The sequence below is a fragment of the Sesamum indicum genome, linkage group LG16 (assembly GCF_000512975.1).
Source record: "Sesamum indicum cultivar Zhongzhi No. 13 linkage group LG16, S_indicum_v1.0, whole genome shotgun sequence".
NCBI lineage: Eukaryota > Viridiplantae > Streptophyta > Magnoliopsida > Lamiales > Pedaliaceae > Sesamum > Sesamum indicum.
This window is the reverse complement of record NC_026160.1, coordinates 2,770,590-2,795,781: the sequence shown is the minus strand read 5'-3', so window position 1 is coordinate 2,795,781 and position 25,192 is coordinate 2,770,590. Positions and strand designations below refer to the sequence as shown.

The window sequence follows — 25,192 nt, the reverse complement described above, 5'->3', positions numbered from 1 at the left end:
AATTGTAACTTATTAATTTTAATAAAATCAAATTATAAATAATTTTTAAATTTTAATAATTTATAAAAGTGTGATAATTTTTGAAGTTAAACTTATTATTTAGTAATTAATATTATTAATATATTATAATTAATATACAGAGATTCAACTAAAAAATTAATAAAATAATTAAAATTTAAATTAAAAATTAGTATAAATAATAAAAAAATATAACAGTCATATTATCATTCGCATAGACATTATTTTGACACCCCTCTAGTTTTTTATAATTACAAAACACCCCTTAGGGCATTTCTATTATTGAAAAATTAAATTAAAGTTTGAATTAGTCAACAAGAGCATTTTGGGGTTTTAAAGACTGTTAGAGGTGATTTTTATAATTTTTAAAAAGACCGAGGTAGTTTGTGTAAAAAACAATAGATAAGGGGTTGTAAATGTAATTATCCCTTATAAATATAGAAGTTTGTAAGAAAAACAAATACGGAGAAATTTGCAAAGAAAAAAGTATGGAGTAGAGGGTGAGAGAAATTATTTTCGTAAAATTGTGATATTATTAAAAATTTTGAAAATTACAATTCTAACCAAATTTGTTTTGAGGGGAAGAAATAAATTTAAGGGTTCATTTGAGTATTCAAATATTAGTACAAACAAAAGGTTTTCTTTTATAATAGTATAGATACTTTTATATATATTTTATAATTTTTCTAAAATATTTTTATGAACTAATATTTCCTATTGATTATTTGTAATTTTACCCATGCTCAAATTTTTTATATTTTTTCAAATATTTTATTATCATTTTTTTTTTTGAAATACAACAAGGGTGAAATAATAATGTACAATTCACTGTTTAGGGACTATAATTATTTTTTATTTAAGGGAGTTATTTGTAATTTTTGAAATAACGAGTGAATAATTATAATTATACCAAACCTTCGAGAAAGTAGCTATAATTTACCCTAATTTTAAATAAAAAAATTTCAACAATGGAATTGAATTGTATAGGGTTTTTGAGATTTGAATTAATAAACTGATAGGGGTTTTTGGAAATAGCGGTAAAAACAACCTTTGGTTTTTGTTTTTATAACAGTATAGATAACATTATTTCATTTATCCAGTATTTCAAGTCGCCAATATTGACTTAGAAAATCTATAGTTTCATTACAAGGATCAGCTTAGGAGATGGAGATGAGACTAATTGTCATCTAATTTCATTACAATTAACCAAACACAGTAATTAATGTATATAAAACAACCAAACGCGAATCATGCATGCACATATGTCAGTTAAGCGCGCAAACACATGGAATATTCGGCCAGTGTTTTCTGGACTTATTTAAATGGACTGTATAATGCCAAATTTATCGAGATTGCAATCAAATCTTATTGTTATTATATGCAAATTTTTTGGAGGTATTTAAATGTAGAGATGAAAGTCACGAGGTGTGCTAACATTAAAATTATTGATGGTGTATTTTAAATACCACATTTCTGATCCACTAGCATTATAAATACCACACATTTCTGCTCCCAAAACCACAAACTGCAGCATCTCACAATCATGAAGACTCCAACCATTTCCTCTCTCATTTTCTTTCTTTTTATTGTCTTTTCGTGGTCGTGTGCCGACGCCAACGTCTATGGTTTTCTTGAATGTCTCAAGCAAGAATTCCCAGACTATTCCTCAATTTCTGACCTTGTTTACACCCCAATCAACTCTTCTTACCAGTCTGTCCTAGATTATTCAATCCGAAACAAAAGATTCATGTTAGATACCACCCCAAAACCTCAAGTGATAATAACCCCGGAGTACGAGGACCAAATCCCCCCTATCATCTACTGTGCCAAACAAAATCACTTGCAAATTAAAACTCGAAGTGGCGGCCATGACTTTGAGGGACGGTCTTATGTATCTGCAGTCCCATTTGTGATCCTTGATTTGCTCAACCTCAGTGAAATAACAGTTGATGTTGAGCAGAAAACTGCATGGGTTGGAGGTGGTGCAACCCTTGGCATGTTATATTATAATATTGGGATTAGAAGCATAAGACTGGGGTTTCCAGCTGGTTTTTCCCCATCTGTTGGTGTTGGTGGGCACATCAGTGGGGGAGGTTGGGGCGTATTGCTCAGAAAATACGGCTTAGCTCCAGATAATGTTGTTGATGCTAGGATAGTAGACGTTAATGGCAGGATTCTCGACAGAAAGTCGATGGGTGAGGACTTATTTTGGGCCATTAGGGGTGGTGGAGGTTCCAGTTTTGGCGTCATTGTTGCATGGAAAGTACAATTGGTGGATGTTCCAGAAAAAGTCACTGTTTTCACAATCCATAGGGATTTGGGGCAACAAGCCACTCGACTCATTCACCGCTGGCAGTACGTCGCACCTAACTTCGATGAAGACTTATTCATGAGAGTCATCGTTATAAGAAACACCACCTCGGAAGGAATGAGGACAATTCGTGCAACATTTAACTCTGTTTTCCTTGGTCGTACCGAAAGACTACTTGCGTTGATGAAAGAAAAATTCCCCGAATTGCGGTTAGTAAGAGAAGACTGCACAGAAATGAGCTGGATCCAATCCATCCTGTACAATACCGGATTGCCTATAGATTCACTTGAACCTTTGCTCGACAGGGTTCAACATGATGTAGGATACTTCAAAGGAAAATCAGATTATGTGCAAAAACCAATTCCCATAGAAGGGTTTGAAGGCATGTGGAAACGCTTCTACGCACCAGAAGGCAAGTTGGCACAGTTATTGTTGACCCCATATGGTGGAAAAATGGCTCAAATTCCTGATAATGCAACCCCATTTCCTCATAGGGCTGGTTATCTTTACAAGATCCATTATATGGTGTACTGGGAAGCAAAAGACGCAGATAATGCTGACAAGTACATAAATTGGATTAGAAGACTTTACAATTACGTGACTCCTTATGTTCCCCAGAAGCCACGAGGAGCTTTCTTATGTTATAGAGATCTTGACATTGGAGTGAATAACAATGAAGGGCCGATAAGTATTGAAACAGCAAGAGTTTGGGGTGAAAAGTACTTCCACAACAATTTTGATCGATTGGTTAAGGTGAAAACTAGTGTTGATCCAGAGAATTTCTTCCGAGAAGAACAAAGCATTCCCCCACAACCACAGTCGACTGGGAAAGAGGACATACATATAAGATTATATTCATCATGAGAAACATGATGCGGTTCTGCCGACTTCTACTACATGCTTTCTTTACTTTCATTTCCTTACTGCTTTGTGTCCGAATAAAACATTGTAGATTGTTAAAATAGGTGACTCGCTTGCCAATTAGTTGGCTCTTTGTAATCTGTTTTTAACAATTTTTTTCAGTTAGTTGGTTTCTTGTAATGTCTTGAACAATCTTATCCGGTGTACTCTGTATTGAATAATCTAAACTGTTCAAGTTGATAATCTTAAAAAAAAAGCATTGGAGGGTTCTATAAAACTTGCACTAAGTTTGCATACATATAACGAGTATCGCATTTCAAACAACTGATGTTTAAGACGTCTATGCACTTTATTGGGTATTTGACAATGGGTTGTCTAGTTCATTGAACAAATTTGTAGAAGTTATCATATGGAAGCCGCGTTATATAATCAGTATAAATAGAACTCTTATGGGTGTGATAGTATTGTAATTAGTTTTTTGACATGAAAATCACATAAGCCTTGTGTATTGGTAGTTGTATCTTGGTCTTGGCTGATACAGTTTCATGTATACATTTCAAAAGCTATGTACCCTTGTAGACAGAACATGCATGGAGGTTGGTTTGTTTTTAAGAAATGATCTATCACCCATCATGAGATGACACTGATATGCTATGTTGTCTAGATTGTATACTCTATAGAAGTTTGGGTTTACGCTTGTTGATCAAACAAGACACGAGTGCAATTTCCTATGTTGATTTAGGAGACACAGAAGTAACTGAATTCATGGATATCAATGTCTATGATGGGAATCAGTTTAGAATTATATGTCTTAGACTTTGATAGGGAGATGGCTTCATGTCTTAGAATTTTATGTCTAGATGGTTTGCAAGCTGTCAGGTTCACATAATTAATTTTGGACTCGGTTAAATTAAACAAACCAAATAGCATGTTAATAACAAAATAAAAAAATCAAGTAGTTTCTACAACTTTATTTATTTTTAATCAAATCAAATAATTTGTACAATTTTCTTTTATTTTTAATCAAAGAATTATTTTTATTTGTTAATAACACGAATTAAACATGAATTGTACAGCTTTATTAACATGAAATGTACAACTTTATTTTATTTGCAATTAGAAAAAAAATTATACTTACCTTAACTATTACTTAAAAAAAATTATGCGTTTACATACCGCGTGCGATAGTTGCTAGAATGAAAAATTTTTTTTAATGATAATTGATAATTAGTATAGATAATTAAGATGTTAAACAGTCTTTATTATATTACACTACAAGTTAATTGCCTAGATAATTTTTTTAAGTATTTTCATTGTAATTGTTTGTTTAAATTATATAGAGTATTATATATATTAAAGCTTCTTGCCTAAAGTTAAGAGCCCGGCAAGTTGAAGGATTTTGTCAATATTTAATCTTTATATTAAAATTATTTATTTTTATTTTAATAATGAACTACATATTTAAGAAGTTTTACAAATATTTTTAAATTTTCATATTTTACTCCAGATGAATGTATATTATTTTTCAGTAAATTATGAAGAAAAAAATATAGAGAAAGAGGAAAATGGATAATAAATTAAATAAAGGTAGTATAGAGTGCGTTACAAAAATCATATCCATATGTATTACAAAAACCGTTTCAATAATGATTAAATTTAATTTGATTTGATCGTTCCAAAAATAGGTCCAAATTCATATTTTGCATTTGGACCACGCTTGTAATGGCTTCTCATGGCCCCTAAAAATACCATTACAAATTGTAACTGCCACAAATTAAGTCACTACAAATATTTTGTAACACAAAAAAAAAAAAAATTACGGTATGAGTTATTGTTACAATTTTTAAAAACTATTCCAAATCAATAATCTGGTCGTTACAAAAACTGTTACGATAAAGTAATTTATTTTTATAGTGTAGGTATAATAATAATAGCTCTAGTATAAAGTTATTAGAAGATTTGAAGAGTTCTTCTATTTTTATATGTATATGATAGATATAAAAACAACAATAACAACAACAACAACAACAATAATAATATGATTTTGTCTTTAGGACAAGGGTCATTTTTGGACTAGACGGTCCATTTGGTAAAACCAACGAGATAGGCAAGTGGATTTTTTTTTTTCTATTCTTTTTGCTTTAAAATTCTTATTCAAATCATGGATTTTGCTCTTGAATAACTATTTTCTTTTACATGTATACATACTTCGTTTCGAGCATACTTATTACATACATATGGGTGTTTTCTCATTACGTATAAAAAGGTCAAAATCATGTTTTGGTATCATTAAAAAAGGTTAGTTTTATTTTTGGTACCACAAATTTTGCAAGTTTGGATTTTGGTACTATTAAACCAAAATATAAATATTTTTAGTACCAACTTAACGACAGAGCCTATGTAGGCTTTAACCGCCGTCAATCCTATCATTTTTGGTGGGAAAAGTCACGTGAGTCTGATAAAAAGGAGAAAAAATTGATCTTCCAACATTCCATAGTGTTTTGGTACTATTAAATCTAAAAATAAGCCTTTTTGGTCCCATAAAATCATGTGCGTCGCAAAATAAGTAATAAACATATTCCAAAATAAAATATAGATTCCATAAACATGAAGTAAAATATATTGGTTAGAAATACACGATTTGAGCTAATTGAAACCTAGTTTGACAAAACCCACTTGACAAAATATATGCATTGCAATGCACAATTTTTCGCTGATTGAAACCTACCAAAAGACTTCAACCTATATATTTAGTATATGGTTTGCAAATTTTAAATAAACTTTTTTAATGTTTAAAGAATAAATTATAAAAAAATTCCAATAAGCGGATGAAAAAATTTGAAAACTTGTAAAAGAAATTATTCACTTAGTCCACAAAAAATTTCAGAAATTTTTTAAAAATAAGGAATTACAATTCGTAGACCACAATAGGGCATTCTGATTAAATCTCCTTAAAAAATTAACGAAAATCAAACAGAAACTAATAACAGATTGAGTTGTTTGTTAGATGATCGTTGAAATCAAGAGAATATTAGTAATTTTTAAGATAATAAGAGAGCATCTATAACCATGTCTAACTTGAGGGGAGCTTGTTGTAGTCTCCCCTTATAAAAGTGAAAGTAATTTGCTAGCTACTCTATATGTTATCAAATGAAGTAAAGATATGATTTATTAAATTCAAACCTACAATTCAATAAAGTAAACATAGGATTTGTTTAAATTTCAACACCTACAATTCAATAAGGTAAACTATATATAATTAATTCATAATTTGGTTTTTTCTTTAACCACATATTTAAGAACAATTTGTCTTATCACCTAATAAACTTATACATCAAAATAAACCCCATGTAATAAGATATACTGGATCCGGACTAACATTACTTAAAATGGATTTATATTTTAAAATTAAAATATATTTCAAATTTATCATTTAAATAAGATAATAATAACCCACCATCATATTATTAATGTTATCCTACAATATACATATACACAATTTTAAAATATCAACGTACCTTAAACTTCATGAGAGATCTCACGGCCACCTATTTTCTTTCTTTTTTAAGGTCAAAGGGAGATTTTTCCGAAGACAGTCAAATTACGTATCAAAATATTGCATTTATCTCATGATCAGTTATTAATCCTATGACTTGTTCTAAAACCATGTTATTCACGTACATAGATATACAATTAGCGACACCATACGATAGGATAAATATATTGTAATCACAATGACTTGGTTATCGCCAATCAGATCTACTTCAATTAGCTAAGTTGAGACTTTATGATCTTATAAGTTATGAGTTCGAATTTCGCTTTATATATGAAATGTTGTGTCTATTGAATAGTAGGTGCTGGTTAGATCTGATTTATTTGATATTATTGATTAGAGTATAATTGTTGTAATGGTCTTTGTTTAATAGTCTTTGTTAAATATTGATATTCTATATGAATAATTATAATTAATTTATTTCAATTAATAATAGTTCATCCCTCTTACTTCAAAAAACATAGACTTGGTTATTAATTTTATCGGAAGTTTAATTTCTCTACAGAAGTTGGATGTTCTTAATGGACTGTATCATCCCAAATTATGCCACTTCCATTAGAAAAAAAACAAAAATTACTGTTAGTTACAATATTAATGGCTTTGACTAAAAACAGTGGTAAATAACTATCATTAACTATCGTTAAATAGAATCGATACAAAAAATATCAACTTTTTCATCATGAAAAAATAATTTGCTACAATTAAGAGCCATGGTAAAAAGAATTTTTATAGCTTTTAGCTATGGCAAATGTGTTAGTCAAAATCCAAAACAACAATCATTGTGTGGGCGTGATCATTAACTATTTGTTAACCCCTCTCAGAGTGCTTTTGTTCCTGGTCGTTCTATCAAGGACAATATTCTGCTAACATAGGAACTCTTCACAGGCTAAAATCAGCAGCGGTTTCCACCAAAGTGTGTACTGAAGGTGGATCTGCTTAAGGTATACGACACTGTAAAATAGGGGAATTTTTATCAGTTGTGCTGCGGACGTTCCGATTTTCGCCCCTCTTTATCCAGTGGATTGATGAGTGTCTCATTACCACGACTTTTTCAGTGGTACTTAATGGTCAACCGCACGGGTTTTTTCGCAGGAGCAAGGGGTTTGCGTAGGGTGATCCACTGTCCCCTTACTTATTTGTATTGGTCATGGAGGTGCTGAATTTCATCCTTAACCAATTGATTGAGCAGGACTTGTGATTCACATTCCATTGGAAATCTGAATCCTTAGAAATGTTTCAATTGGGCTTTGTTGATGACCTTTTCTTATTTTGTAAAGCGGATGTGGCCTCTGTTGGTGTCTTTGAGTAGGGATCGGACTACTTTGCTACGTTGTTTGGCCTTTGAATTAGTGAGCAGAAGAGTCCCTTAATTATTTCCCGATTGGCGCAAAGGGTATCGGGGTCAGCTGCTTGAGGTGCTTGCGTTCCAAAAAGGGCATCTCCCGATGAAATACTTGGGAGTTCCGCTTCTAGTGTCACGTTTGACAATGGCCGATTGTCACCCTCTAATTCTGAAATTGAGAAGTGTATCAAGGGATGGGAGGGCGTAGCGCCATCATATGTCGAGAGCCTCCAGATCATCAAATCTGTTCGTATGGCGTCGAGTATTTATTGGGCTTCTGGGCAAGGACTTTGTGATATTGCCACTCTTAACCATACATTGATATGCAAATGATTGTGTGATCTTATTCGATATGATCGGACTTCCATATGGGTGGAGTGGATTCATCATGTTCGACTGCGTGAGAATTCCATATGGACAATTGTTGAACGTGGGGGCTCGTGGGGTTGGCGGAAGCTTCTTCTCCTCCATCCTTTTCTACGGTTTCTTTTTGAGTATCGGATTGGTGATGGTGCTTCATTTTCTCATTGGTATGATCCATGATATAGCCTGAGTCCACTTATTCTTTTATTCCCAAGGGGGTCCAGTCTTACTAATACGCTGCCTAGCGCTTCTCTTAACTTGGTTATCGTGGATGGACAATGGTGTTGGCCGGTCACCACTACATCCAGGAGGGGCGTGGAGATCTTAGAGATCCTTCACCAACTACTAGTCGTGCATGGTGACCCCGATCAAATTATGTGGCGTGCTGGCGCAGGCGCGCCGAATTTAGCTTCATTGGTTCGCTTACTATCCCCATCAGGGCCCAAGGTAGGCTGGTCTTCATTGCTCTTGTGGCCCTTCAAAATTCCTAGATACACCTTCGTACTTTGGTTGGCTATCCTCGACATGCTGTCCACATTGGATAATCCATGGCTTGCTCACTTGGGCACCTCCTGTATCTTTTGCGATGATGATTCTCTAGAGACGCACAACCACCTATTCTTCCGAGCCACTATTCCCAGCACTGATTGACTGAGATTCGACGTCATATGTGGGTTCCTTGACCTAATTGTTCTTGGTCTACAGATGTTACATGGGCTTCGACGAGATGGAGAGAGAGACACATCATTAATGCAGCCGACAAAGCATTACTTGCTTCTCTGGTCTATCACATTTGGATGGAGCGCAACCGGTGTCGGTTCAAGAATGTGCGTTGCGATGCACGTACTCTTTCTGGTACTATTCTTGATGATGTTCGACAGAGGATTATTAGTGCTAGGCTACCATTCTCTGTTAGCTCATTTGGTCTTTATTGCTTATGGCGGATCCCTTGACCTGACGGGTTTAAGCCTCACAACGACTCATGATTGTATTGTACTCGTGTACTTCTTTTGTTTAATTCAATTTACATTTACCTAAAAAACAACTATTTGTTAGGGCTATTTATTATTATCCATAACAGTGAATCATAATTAAATATTTTATTTCCAATGGCGTTTGAAATAATCAAATTAACTTTGGTAGGTTATTTACAACTTTCATGAAAGAAACTTAGAGGCTTATCCAGTAAACAACACTCCGTGAAGCATCTCATGCACTACAAAAAATGAAAAAATCAGGGAAAAGAAAAAAAGAAGTATCGAGTGATAATTTCCATATTATCATTAATTATATATATTCAGTGACAAAAATTTTTGTTTCATCATAATCATTTTAATAATTACTGTTATTTTATAAAATATTATTTGCAAAAATTAGTGGTAAAAAGTAATGTATAAAATTATCACTAAATACAATTAATGACATAATGATTGGACGACTTAGTAACAATAAATAATTGTTATCTATATTGTGTTGTTGCTAAGTTGTCATTATATATCACTAGAAAAAAATGACTATCGGCTACAATTTTAATATTTATGAATTAAAAATTGTGGTAAATAATTCTTTTTTACCACGGTTAAATAAAAGCTTATAAAAAACATAGATTTTTCACCAAGAAAAAGCCATGACAAATATTTTAGCCACCCTCGGAGGTACCATGGCCAACAACCATTGCATGTTCTTGGTCAATGACTATTTGCTATGGCTATTTATTTTTAACCATGCATTTAGCCATTCTTAAATGTTTCATTTTTGTGTAGTGCACGTATCACTAATTATATATATAGTAACAATTTTATATACAATTTGTATCGCCAATAATTATTTAATGACAAGATAAAAATTATTATCACTTAATATATATTTTTAATGATGATTTAAATTATCACTTGATATTTACTATTAATATTATATTGTCTAGTAGTTATATATATCTAGTAGCAAGAAAAGAGCTAAAATGTGAAAAAATGAAATATTCGAGTAGCAGTACTGCCAAGATAACCCATGACCCACAGGATATGAGACATGCGATGGGTGGATTTACCTAATTTGATGCTGATAGAAATTATATTTTGACATCTTATTTCCTTGTAAATATTTTGAAAAGTTTGGTAGGAATAGGATTAGCAAGGAAAGAAAAAGACTTGGACGGTATGTGGATTCTTTTTCTCCCCTACCATAATTAGGAACTAGTATAAAAGGGAGAAGCAGAGAAAGGAAGAAAGATCTTTTGGTTGGAGAATTGAGTACTGAACATTGAAGCACGAAGAAGAAAACGAGTGGAGGAGTAAGATTCGACGCAGGAGTAACAAACTTTTCATGCCCAACTGTCGACTTCATGAGTTCTCCTATATTTTTCTCCTTTCTGTTTGATCTTGATAGGATGAACTAATTTAATTTTTGTTAAAGCTTTTGGAAAGCCTAATCGAGAAAATATTCTAAATATTTTTATTAGATTAATCTACAGCTTTGTTTTCAAGTGTCTGCAAATTATTGTGCTTGTTCTTATAATTTAAGAGTTTGATCATCTCTTAGAATGAATTAATTATATTAATAAACCAAAAGGGAATTCGGCATAGTGGATAGGGTAATTTATAATGTGAATTGAATGATATGTTGACACACATAGGCATGATTCATCTGGCTGCACAGGTTGTTAACAGATCTTCACGCATTGTTCTCACGAGTTTTAGATTCGAGAGATACATTATTTCTTTAATAATAATAGGTTTGGTATACCTCAAGAGAGTGTAACGAAATAACTTGAGAAGAACCTCAGCACCTAAAAATACTTACTTGTTAAATTAATCTGTTAAATCTTTCATTCGTTGGATCAATTAGGTAGATCTATAGCCTTAGCGTCGTTTTCATTCCTAAATCTTTCCAACACGTTCGTTTGATTTATTTAATTAGTAATTATTTTTCATAGTCAAATCCATCACTTAATTGTCGGTCAACTAAATAATCGCAGACTAGTCATAGTTTTGGTACTTATTTTATTTAAATCCTCGTGGGATTGATATCTATTGTACTACTTGATAGCTTGTGCACTTGGTAGATATTTTGGCAATCAAGTTTTTGGCGCTGTTGTCGAAGATTTAATTTGAAATAATATAAAAACTCTCTAATCTTAATTACTTTGGATATTTTTATTTTTGTTTACCTCACCTGTTCTGTTTTTTTGGTTAACAGGTCTATGACAAGAAGCAGTGGTGGAGAGTTGTCCTAGAAATTGAGAGAACATTCCACCAACAGAAAAGTACCAATAAAAGAGGCGGAAACAGTGGAAGCCCTGATATAGAAGAACAATTTGCAACTGTCGAGACAACTATGAAAAATATGGGAGCCGTAGAAAGACTAATGAAGAAGTACGCGTTCCTAACGATTGATGGGACAATATCCAGTGTTGCTAAGCCTACCGTCCCATCCAATAACTTTGAGATTAAAACCGTTCATCATTCAAATTATTCGATCTAGTGTGCAATTCTCTGGTTTTTTTGACGAGGACTGTAGCACCCCCTTCGCTACAAGGGCTATATCTGCCCTAAACTTCATACTTATAATAATCCCTGTGTTTATATATATATAAATACACATAATCATCTAATCAATATGCATACGTAATCACAACGTCATAACGACATAGTCAACCCACAATATCACATATATACAAATCAAACACTACAGGTGATCCACCACAGTTGATCTCTACGCCTATGTTCTCTTTATACAAATAAAATAAGATTTGTACTCTAGCTGACAAAGAGGAGAAAACAACATACTGGCCCGACCTGACTGAGTATAGTGCGTAGACCTATTCTTCAACAGTCAGATACCTCAAAGTCTACTCTTGAAAGAAAATGTCAACAGAGGGATGAGCCTGCCACTCAGTAAATAAATAATCAGCCCTATCTATATATGTATATAAAACACAGCCCAAACAGGACAAGTAAGCAACATGCATGGATTACAGTCAATTTAACTCCAACATAATCAATTATAGTACACCGCATAGCTATCTCACAATAAAATAATCAATTAAACTTCCTTTTTCCTAGTTTGCTTACCAGAAGGTGATATCGTGTTTTTCCCGTCAACTCAATCTCACCATTACATAAATTTAAGTGAATCCCCTTGACAGCCGGCTCATCAATCTCATTTCGCATCATAGCTCTTTCAATTCGCTTCATAGCTCTTTTATTTCGCATCATAGCTCTTTTCACATCACATCTTTTTCATATCGCATCAAAGCTCTTTTAATTTCATTTCTTTCTCATATCGCATCAAAGCTCTTTTCATTTCATTTCGCCTTACAGGCTTTTCAACATATCAAGGGGTATTCACACCACAATTATATTCAATTTCCACCACTCCCTCATTTCCACATATCACCATTCTTGTAAGCAACTAGTAACGTAAAACAATATATCATTACATTCTCATTTTCAAATACCCACAACACAACATACAACAAACATGATATTTCAACGTGCTTCACATTCCACGTACACAGTATCGTCAATCAAATCAAATCATTCACCACGCATATATTTTTAGATAAAACAATATCAACATAAACCACAAAGTCATATAATAGTAATACCACAAATAAAGAGAACATATATAATAATAGTAATACCACAAATAAAGAGAACATATATAGATAATACTAATTATTTACTTACCTCAACCTCACAGCGTTTCTTTCTACTCAATCGTTAATTGTCAGTCCTTCACCTCACCCCCGTATCCTATAATGAGTTATACCACATACAATTAATATATCGACAATATCATAATTTCTTTTAAATACAACATTAAATATTATTCGTACAATTTCTACTAATTCTTTAATATTCCACTTCTATCGAAGTACAAATCTTCATTTTTCCTCTTTATTAACATACCATTTATTAAATATAATTTTCGGAATATTTCTACGGATTTCTTATCAATTTCTCGCTATTATATAATTTAATTAAATAACAATACGTAGAATTGCGTATTTAGTTAACAATTTCGATGGAATTATATAAATTGGCTATAGCAATATTCAAATCTAATGATTTTAATAATCTAATTAACCAACGACATCATTTTTATATCAAATGTGATATTTAATACGACATTAATTTAGATAGCTAAAATTATAAAATACTCTGATAAAATAGTTCATCGTCAATATAATCAATATTTAATAAATGAACTAATTAAATAATATAATTATATAAATTAATATAAATTAAAACACAAATTCTTACCTTTCTGTTTCTTCGTCGTCCGCAGTAAAAGACTGCAAATTTTTTAAAGTACAATTGTGTTACATAATGTAATCTTATATATATATTATATGTAATGAGAGAGAGGAGAGAGGTGTGGGGTGGACGGTGGCCCCCACTCTCATCCTCACCCTCATTTTTTTCACTGTAGATATATATGTATATTATTATACATATAGTTACATATATATATTATTATATATATAGTTATGTATATATATTATTATATATATAATATTATTATTATTTTATTTAATTAAATCTTTCTCAAAATACTTAATACGTCCTTCCAAATTTTCTTAATTAATATAATTTGCCACAAATATTATAATGAACTCCAATTTAACCCGTTCAAGTTTTATTATATCCCAAATTCAATCTATAATTTATTTACTAATTAACCTATTTTCATAAAAATTAACCAATTAATCCCCCAATTATATATTATAATCTTTGGGGCGTCACAGTTCTCCTCTCCTAATAAAAAATTTCGTCCTCGAAATTTAACTAACTTACCAGCTCATGGAATAAATATGGGTATTTTTCTCTCATGTTCTCCTCAATTTCCCAAGTTGTTCCCTTGGAGAGTGATGACTCCACTTGACCTTCACCATTGGTATTTCTTTATTCCTCAATTTCTTTATACTCAGTCCAGAATTTCTATTGGCTCTTCTACATATGTCAATCCCTCTGATATCTCTATCTCTGACTCATGCAAAATATGACTAGGATCGGATCGGTATCGCCGTAGAATAGAAACGTGAAACACATCATGTATCTGCGATAATTCTGTTGGTAATGCTAACCGATAGGCTAGTGGTCCAATTCGCTCCAGAATTTCATATGACCTAATATATCGCGGACTCAGCTTTTGCTGCTTCCCGAATCTTAAGATTCCTCTCCATGGTGATACTTTTAGAAAGACTTTTTCCCCCACTTCGTATTCCATCTCTCTACGATGCTTATCGACGTCACTCTTCTGTCGATCATGTGCTGCTTTCAAACACTTTTTAACTGTTTTTATCTTGTCCACTGTTTCTTGAACTAACTCCGGCCCTTCAAGCTGTCTCAATCCCTCAATATCCCAACAGATCGGGCTTCGGTATTTTCTTCCATACAAAGCTTCATATGGGGCCATACCAATACTGGAATGAAAACTATTACTATAAGCAAATTCCATCAGTGGTAGATGATCATCCCAGTTTCCTCTGAATTCAATTACGCAGGATCTCATCATATCTTCCAATGTCTGAATCGTTCTTTCTAACTGTCCATCGGTCTGAGGGTGAAACGCTATACTGAAATGCAATTTTGTACCTAGAGCCGTTTGCAAGCTTCCCCAGAAATGAGAAGTAAATCGAGGATCTCTATCAGAAACTATAGAGGTAGGAATACCATGTAATCTCACAATCTCTAAAACATATAATTCGGCGAGCTTATCCAAGGAATCATTTTGACGGATTGGCAAGAAATGTGCAGATTTAGTCAATCTGTCAACAATCACCCAAATAGCATCATGTCTTCTGAACGTACGTGGTAACCCAATGACAAAATCCATAGTAATTTTTTCCTACTTCCATTCAGGTATAGTCAAAGGATGAAGTTTACCAGCTGGTGCTTGGTGTTCTGTTTTTACCTGCTGACAAGTTAAACATTTTGCTACAAACTCTGCCACATTTTTCTTCATTGTTGGCCACCAGTAATAGGGTCTCAAATCCCGATACATCTTGGTACTTCCAGGATGCATAGCATACGGTGCGTAGTGCGCCTCATGCATAATTTCCATTCTCAACTCCTCTACATTCGGCATTTGTGACATTTGTTGACACCCATATATTCGTGTGATATGGTACTTGATCTTGGGTATATTTGTGACATTTTAAGTGCTTTTATGGAAGGAAGGAGAGTTTTAAGAACAATGCTAAAATGTGGAAAATGGAAACATTCCAATAGCAGCGGTGCCAAGATAATTCTCGACCCATGACTTATCAGAAATCCAAGTGACAGAAGCTGGTTTCACTATGACCAGTGACCAACAACTTATCAGAGATGGGCGGATTTATCTAATTTGAGTGCTGATGAAAATAATATTTTTGAGCATCTTATTTTCTTATAAATATTTTGAGAAATTTGATAGGAATAGGATTAGGAAGGAAAGCAAAAGACTTGGATGGTATGTGGATTCTTTTTCTCTCCTACCATAATTAGGAACTAGTATAAAAGGGAGAAGGTGAGGAAGGAAAAATATCTTTTGGTTGGAGAATTTAATTATTTATTAATAAAATTTCTTATAAAAATAATTCAAAACAAGGGGCCTTTGTAAAAAAAAAATTTTTTTACTATTGACTTTTCTAATATTATTATTTTTATTTATTTATTAATTAATTTAATAAAAGATAATGAAATATTAATTTAACAAAAAATAATTTTTTTGGAACATTTTTATTTAATAATACCAATTAAATTTAGAAAATGAATTACAAATAATAGAAGTGAATAGTTTCCTTATCAATTAAAATAATTATTATCAATTTGTTTTGAAAGTATAATTATATAATGCTAATGCTTCAATTACAAAAATATAAATAATATCATGAACTTAATATTGAATAACTAACTATAAAAAATATAGTTTTACACGTGCATCGCCCATCATGCTTCCTAATATTATAAAAAAGTGCGAATAATTTGGCGTGTTTTATGTTTCTTCTTATTCTTATGATTCCAATAATAACCTTTTTATATAATAATTGATTGCTAAAATATATATAGGTCACTAGCAAGTGTATGAACTATGAGGTAGTATAATAAATATCGATTTCACAAGGATTTAAACGAAATAAGTACCAAAACTACTATGACTAATCTACAATTATTTGGATGATCGAAAATTAAGTGAAAAATTATAACTACGAAAATAATTACTAATTAAAATAAAGCAAACAAAAAATGTTGGAGAAAATTTAGGAATGAGAAAAATGCTAAGACTATAGGTCAACCTAATTGATACAATGAATACAAAATTCAAACAGATTACTCTAACAAGCAAGTGTTTTCATGTACTGAGGTTTTTTCCAAGTTAATTAGATATACTCTCTTGAACTATAACAAAACTATTATTATCAAGGAAATAGTGGATCTTTCCAATCTAAACTTGTAACAATAATGTATTAAGATCCGTGAACAATCTGTTTAACCAAATGAATCAAGCCTATGTGTGTCAACATATCATTCAATTCACACTATAAATTACCCTATCTACTATGTCGAATTTTCTTCCAGTTAATCAACATAATTAACTTAATCTAAGATATGAACAGACTCTCAAATTATAAGAACAAGGACAATAATTTGCAGACACATGAAAATAAAGTTGTAGATAATCTGATAAAAATACTTAGAACATTATCTCTGTTAGGCTTCCCAAAAGCCTTAGTAAAAATTAAATTAGTTCACCCGATCTAGATCAAATACAAAGGACAAAAATATAGAAGAACACATGGAGTCGAAACTTGGGCATGAACAGTCTAACACTCCGGCTCTGGATCTTACTCCTCTACTCATTTTCTTCTTCGTGATTCAATGTTGATTACTCAATTCACAATACACCCCTTTAAGGGTATAAATGTTTTCTTATAAAATAAATAAAAATTCAAGAGATTTTCACTATTTTACATTTAATTATAAGTTTCACTTATTAGTATTATCAAAATGATACGCGCTTTAATGCTTGTTTTGATAGAAAATCAGTCTTGGTGGACTAATTTCTGGACTACGATGTCTTCAAAAGAATGAACTCCTTTTGACATTTTGAAAAATGATATTTTTTATTGATGCTTGCTACCCTCTCCATGTTTGTTGAGTGATTATGAGAACCCAATTTCTTTTTGTCCTCATGCTATCTTTATGATCAAAGACTTAGGCTAATCAGATAATAATTGGTGATGTGAGATAAGAGTACATCCAATGATTTTTGACAACTCACAGTTAAGATATTGTTTTTGCAAAATGGTGATTTAATTTGAAAATTAAATGTGAAAATTGGTGGACATAACCTACCTAGAGAGAAATCTTGAGCCTATATACTCATGAAAAGCTACAATTTTTCTTATCTTGAGAGACAATGCTTCAGGATTTTGTCTTCCTAGAACTTGCTTTGAACCATATCCAGGCCACATCTCTATACATATACTTGAAAATGATAAAGGCACTAGGATAAAAACCCCTTTGGCTTAAAAGACCACCTACATGCAATTCCCCTTAGTAAACCCATTTGAGCCTTAAAAGTCTTAATTCCTTGTTATAAAATCTCAAATATAAACAAACTCTACCGTCTTTTTATTACCCTTGTTTGGCACTTCCAAGGACGAGTAGAGCGTCAAGGAAAAAAAGATGTATTTTAAGTATGAGTTTTGACATTAAGTGTGGGAATATCTCAGTTATTATGAAAGAGGTTTATGAGCTAATATGTCAATTGACATTCTTGTTCTATGCCTTAATGCAAAATACACAAAGAAAGAGAGAAAAACATGGCAAAAAGAAAAGAAAGACAAAAATGCCTTCGAAAAACAAAATCAAAAACAAAAATAAAAAATAAAAAAATCAAGAAAGCCAAGAAAAAAAAAAAGAAAAAGAATACTCTCTTTAAAAGAAAGGCATAGCTCAAGATGAGGAAAATGGGATATGAAATTAGAGCATGAGATAAATCAATTTTGAGAAGTTTGGATTCCTTGCATCTATTACTTGGTGCTCTAATTTAGTTCCTTGAATTTTCACCTCATTTTTCATAATTCTTCCTACCCCTAAACCAAAGCCCCATTACAACCAAAATATAAGAACTCTTGATTCAAGTGTGTGCATATTTATAAGTGGTCGAGATTTTGGTGTATAGTCAATCCTATGGTGAAGCAATTTTCATAGCAAGCATTTGAACCAAACACCCAAGCAAAAACGCTTGAGAGATTGGGAGATATGAGAGCATAGTCCACTTGTTTTTCCATGCTTAATTTTTGATGAAAATAATCTTGTAAAAACTTGTTTGAAGCTTGTTGAGTTGTCTTTTATCATGTGGTGTACCATTCTTTAAACACTTAACTCGATTTTGTTTGGGTACTTTCGTCTGCGAGTTTGGAATGAAAATTTTGAACCTTTTTTATCTCTATTTCTTTGCATCGATGACGAGCAAAAGGCTAAGTGGGGGGATATTTGATAGGATAGCATTTTGTTCTTATCTCATGTGATATTTTGATCTATTTCGTGATCAAAATGCTCCTAATTAAATATTATTTTGCAGCATTAGTCTATTAAGGAAAAATGGAATGAAAAATGAATAAAAGAAGTAGGGCAAAATTGTGTTTTGGTACCACTAAAAAAGGTCAGTTTTGTTTTTGGTACCAAAAATTTTGAAAGTTCGGGTTTTGGTACCATTAAACCAAAAAATAAGTATTTTTAGTACCAACTTAACGGCAGAGCCCATGTGCCGTGCACATGGGCCTTAACGGCCGCTAACCCCACAATTTTGATGGGAAAAGTCACGTGAGTTTGAGAAAAAGGAGGAAAAATTGGTCTTCCAACATTTCATAGTATTTAAATTTTGTACCGTTAAACCTAAAAATAAGTCTTTTTGGTCCCATAAAGTCATGTGCGGCGTAAAATAAGTAATACAACACATTTCAAAATAAAGGATAGAATCCATACACATGAAGCAAAATATATTGGTTATAAATACACGATTTGAACTAATTGAAACCTGATTTGATAAAAATTTGAAAAAACCCACTTAACAAAACATATGCATTGCAATGCACAATTTTTCGCTAATTGAAACCTGCAAAAAACTTCAACCTATATATTTAGTATATGGATTCAAAATTTTAAAATAAAGTGATAAAGGTATTGATTAGACATATATAAAAATATATAAGATAAAATTTAGTTGAACTAATAGGTGTAAGAATTTGCAATACTAACTCACAGTTTACTGGGATGGATTTTTAAAATTCGGCCATCCATAGAAAAGTCTTATAGATTTTATATGTTACTCAAAACTCAGTTAATACAAAAAATAATAAATCATTATAAATCAAAAAATTATCATGTAATTTCAGAAAGAGTACGATTCTGCAGAGAAGGGCACTACCGTATAGCATAATTCAAGGAACTTCATAAATTTCCCCAAATTTTCGAAAATTTTGAAAATTAACAAGTATTATATATATCATGTAATAAAACTATATAAAGAGTTTCATAATAAAAAGAATCTAGAAATAGGTTAAATATTTGTGTAGGTCGAAGTCTTTTGGCGGGTTTCAATCAGAGAAAAATTGTGCATTGCAATGCATATATTTTGTCAAGTGGGTTTTGTCAAAATAGGTTTCAATTAGCTCAAATCGTGTAATTATAACCAATATATTTTGCTTAATGTTTATGGATTCTATTTATTATTTTAGATTGTGTTGTATTACTTATTTTTGTGCCGCACATGACTTTTTAGGATCAAAAAGGCTTATTTTTAGGTTTAATTACATCAAAATACTACGACATGTTGGAAGATCAATTTTTTCTCAGACTCACATGACTTTTTCCGCCAAAATTGTGGGGTTGACGGCTGTTAAGGCCCATGTGCACGGACATGGGCTCTGCCATTAAGTTGATACCAAAAATGCTTATTTTTTTGTTTAGTGGTACCAAAATCCAAATTTACAAAATCTGTCGTATCAAAAACAAAATTGATCTTTTTTAATGGTACCAAAACACGATTTTGCCCAAAAGAAGCAAGATGAAAATTTGGACAGATTTGAAGAAACGACTAGGCTTGCCTACACTAAGGCTAATAAGGCTCAAATGGTCTTACTAAGGGGAATTGCATGTGGGTGGTCTTTTAATCCAAAAGGGATTTTATTCTAGTGCTTTTAACATTTTCAAGTGTATGTATAGAGATGGGCCTCGATATGGTTTAAAGCAAGTTGTAGGAAGACAAAATCATGAAGTATTGTCTCTCAAGACAAGAAAAATTGTAAATTTTCATGAGTTTATAAGCTCAAAATTCCTGTCTAGGTAGGTTATGTCCAGCAATTTCCACATTCAATTTTCAAATCAAATCACCATTTTGCAAAAACAATATCTTAATCGTAAGTTGTCAAAAAATAATTGGATGTACTCTTATCACACATCACCAAATTATTACTTGATTAGCCTAAGTTTTTTATCATAAAGATAGCATGAGGACAAAAAAAAAATTGAGTTCTCATAATCACTCAACAAATATAGAGAGGGTAGCAAGCATCAATAAAAAGTTCATTTTTCAAGATGGCAAAAGGAGTTCATTCTTTCCAAGACATCAATAGTCCAGCAATTAATCCACCAAAACTCATTTTCTATCAAAACAAGCATCAAAACACCCTCCCCTCACTTAATTCCACATTGTCCCTAATATGGCAAGCATGTATATCTAGGACGATAAAATAAGAGATAAGGAGAAAAAGACCGTCCCTTAGTGATACGAGGGTGTGTGGTGGAAGTGCGGGAGCTCGAGAATTATGTGACCGAGAATGAGAGGGAGAGTCCCTTGTGGCTGCTCATACCTAACTATAGGGCTGATGTATGTTCACCTTGACTTGAAAAAATCAACGTTAGATATCACAATACTCACAAGAAGCTAAATGAGAGGGGAAAAAAGTGACAAAAAGAAAAGAATATAGGTTGCCTCCCAAGAAACGCCTTTCTTTAATGTCTTTGGCTAGATGTTGTTATGCTCAACTTAAAATAAGTTGACACTCTAAATCCATTTCTTCTATGTAATGCACCCGGTGATGGTGTGGATTTAGGATAACTTGGCAGTTCATGGATAACTTCTTTCTCGAACTTATTTTGTCATGAAAGACTTTGTTATTGTAAGTTTTTGGACTCGAGGTGAGTCTTTTGTTGATTACCATCTTAAAAGCTCCCTCACCATCAGACATAGCATTCTCTTGCACCAAAGGGTCAATAAAATCAATAAGAAAAATAGAATGCACATAATTAGAAAATTGCATGGCACCACCAATGCTAAAACTCATAACCTCATTATCAAATTCCATAGATAGAATTCCGACATCAACATCAGTTTTGGTTTTTGAGGTTTTAAGGATTGGTCTTCCTAGCAAGATGGATGTGGAATTGGGAGAATTATCCCCCATCATATCAAGCACATAAAAATCAGCAGAAAAAATTAATTCATTCACTTGCACAAGTACATCACCAAGAACTCCTTCGGGGTAAAACGTCCATGATATTATTAAAAAATTTATAATCTAAAAGTAATTATCAAATGTTAATATAAAAATAAAATCAATTGGTCGAAAAGCCACTTGATTTAAGTTTTTCTACAACATTTTTAATTTAATAAAATTAGGAAAAAATATTATTTTAGTCCGCTAAGTATGCCTAATTTTAATTTTAGTCCGATAACTATGTCCGTTTTTGTTTAGGTCCAGTAACTTACGAAATTGCTTACTTTTAGTCCTCTGGTAGATTTTTGGACAATTTTACCCCTATACAAATTTTGAAAGGCAGTTTTAGTCCATATGCACTCATAGGGGTAAAATTGTCCGAAAATCTGCTAGAGGACTAATGCACTCATAGGGGTAAAATTGTCCGAAAATCTGCTAGAGGACTAAAAGTAAGTAATTTCGTAAGTTACTGGACCTAAATAAAAATAGACATAGTTATCGGACTAATATTAAAATTAGGCATACTTAACGGACTAAAATAATACTTTTCCCATAAAATTAAGGATATTCATTCGATATTATATATTTATTTTTTTGAAGTTTGGATTAGTATTTACATGTTACTCATATGCTATTCTTTTTAAATTTTACTCTGCCCTAGTAATTTTTTTGATAAATATTTAAGATCTTTTGTAGCAAATTAAACATGTTCAATATTATTTGTCTATTTATCTGTTAGTTAGATATATCACTCATCGTTTAAGCAGTTTAGAGGAATTAGAAATAGCATATATATATTTTTTTGTTTGTTAGAATTAATTATTACAGTTGATCCCTTAATTTGTGATATAGAATCACTTCATTTCTTGTAAGATTATTACAAAATTTTGTGCAGCACAGCACTATTATTTCAATTTCTTCATGAATTTTTTATTTTGAATTATGTTCTATCTTTATATATATATACACATTACATGCATAAATTTTTTTATTAAATAAAATAAATAATAAGATCTTTATGCACATAATGTGTATATATTACATGAAATGAAAGAATTAGCATAATTTAGAATAAAAATTCCAATCCAATACAATCCACTCTGTGGGATGTTTAACATGTAATAGCTAGTTGCTACTTAAGTCCAATCAACAATATTTATTGGATATCTTACAAAAATTAAAGAAAGGTATAAAGAAAGACAGGCACAAACGTAACTGCCGGGCAACGCCAACCTGAAGTCCCTCGCCTTATCTTATCCCATCAACAAACTCCAAGTAAACAGCCTTTAGTGATTATGGGAACGAAGAACGCTGAATTGATATTCGTCCCCTCTCCGGGGCTGAGCCACCTCGTCTCCACCATGGAGATGGCCAAGCTCCTCCTTGACCGCGACGGCCGCCTCTCCATCACCGTACTCATCATGAAGCTTCCGACAGACCGTGCTGTCGACAGTTACACGAAAAACATCTCCTCAGATTCGCGTTTACGGTTCATAAACCTCCCAACTCTAGACGATACCTCTTTGTCCAAAATGTTTGATTTCATCGATAATCAAATTACACATATTAGAGACATAGTCTCGAATCTAATCAAACAGCCATGTCTTTCCGGTTCTCAGGTGGCAGGCCTTGTGCTTGATATGTTCTGCACTAAATTAATAGAAGTCGCAGACGAATTAAACCTCCCCGCTTACGCTTTCTTCACTTCTGGTGCCGCTGCACTTGGCCTGTCTTACCATCTTGTCTCGCTTGTGTTCGAGCAGAATGAAGATCTAACAAAGTACAAATCCTCCGACGTTGAATTGTCTGTCCCATGTTTCTCCAATCCTGTTCCAGCAAAAGTGTTGCCCCCAGGAGCTCTGGACGGAAGTCCCATGTCCACCATCCTCTTGAGCTGCTTCAAGAGACTGACAGAAACGAAAGGGATTATGGTGAACACGTTCTACGAGCTTGAATCCTATGCGATTGAATCTCTACTAGCTGACAGTAAGAAACCAAAAGTCTATCCTGTAGGCCCGATTATGAAATCGATTTCTGATCAGTCGTTTGATGAAGATATCAAGAAATGGCTGGACGATCAGCCCGAAAACTCAGTTGTTTTCTTGTGCTTTGGGACTATGGGGAGTTTCGAGGAAGCCCAGGTGAAAGAAATCGCGTTGGCACTGGAGAACAGTAGTAGCCGTTTCTTGTGGTCCTTAAGAAAGCCGGGACAGAAGGGAGTGATGCAATTGCCGACCGAATATGAAGATTTTAATGAAGTGCTACCAGAAGGGTTCTTGGAGAGGACTGAAGGGGTTGGGAAAGTGATCGGATGGGCCCCGCAGGTGGCAGTGCTGTCCCACCAAGCGGTGGGGGGTTTTGTGTCGCATTGTGGCTGGAACTCGACATTGGAGAGCGTGTCGTTTGGCGTGCCGATGGCTACGTTTCCACTGTATGCTGAGCAGCAGCTGAATGCTTTTCAGTTGGTTAAGGAGCTGGGGATGGCCGAGGCGATCAGGATAGACTACAAGAAGGACATTGGGGGAGAGAACCCGCCGGAAATTGTGCGGGCGGAGGAGATAGAGGCAGCGATAAGGGGGCTGATGGTGGCGGAGAGTGGAAGTGGGGTGAGGCAGAAGGTGAAGGAGATGAAGAACAAAAGCAGGATGGCTTTAATGGAAGGTGGATCTTCTTATAATGCTCAGAATGTCTTCATTGAAGATGTTATCAGAAACATTGCTTAGGAATTTAAACTTGCTCCGAAAAAATTCAATTGCATCTTTTAATCCATTCAACATACACGTGTATATATATATATGTTGAATCAAGTATAAAATGGAAAAAAGTTTGTAACAGGAGATTTACTTGCACTTTTTGTAATTCAAGTCTAAAATTTGCTTAGGAATAGGTGGAATTTTGCGTCTGACTTTGTTTTGTTTTGTTTGTTATGTTTGCTAGTAACCACCGTTAATAATCGGATATTTTGAGTCTGAGTAGCATTGTTAATTTATTTACTAATAAGTTAATCTCTAATGCAAGTATTGTAGTTATTAGATTATGAGAGGGTTTGCTGTACATATTTTACGTAGGTATAATACTAATAGCTATAATATAAAGTTATCAGATGATGTGACGAGTTATTCAATTTTTATATATATGTATACGATAGATATAATAATAATAATAATAATAATAATAAAATTTGATTTTTAGGACATGTATGATTCATTTGGACTAGACGGTTCATTTGGTCGAACTAACAAGATAGGCAAG

At 32.8% G+C, this 25,192-nt stretch overlaps 2 protein-coding genes across 2 annotated transcripts; both read left to right on the top strand.

Moving 5' to 3' along the window:
• LOC105178643 (berberine bridge enzyme-like 8) lies at window positions 1,525-3,446 on the top strand. The gene has a single exon (XM_011102153.2). It carries the CDS (start codon window positions 1,562-1,564, stop codon window positions 3,191-3,193), a length of 1,632 nt encoding a protein of 543 aa, XP_011100455.1. The 5' UTR covers window positions 1,525-1,561; the 3' UTR covers window positions 3,194-3,446.
• LOC105178642 (anthocyanidin 3-O-glucosyltransferase 2-like) lies at window positions 23,018-24,845 on the top strand. Its single transcript, XM_011102152.2, has one exon. The coding sequence runs from the start codon at window positions 23,236-23,238 to the stop codon at window positions 24,661-24,663; it is 1,428 nt and encodes a 475-aa protein (XP_011100454.1). The 5' UTR covers window positions 23,018-23,235; the 3' UTR covers window positions 24,664-24,845.

Bases quoted from the DNA above. Each gene is read 5' to 3' on its own strand.
- LOC105178643 (XM_011102153.2), top strand. From the start codon at position 1,562: ATGAAGACTCCAACCATTTCCTCTCTCATTTTCTTTCTTTTTATTGTC.
- LOC105178642 (XM_011102152.2), top strand. From the start codon at position 23,236: ATGGGAACGAAGAACGCTGAATTGATATTCGTCCCCTCTCCGGGGCTG.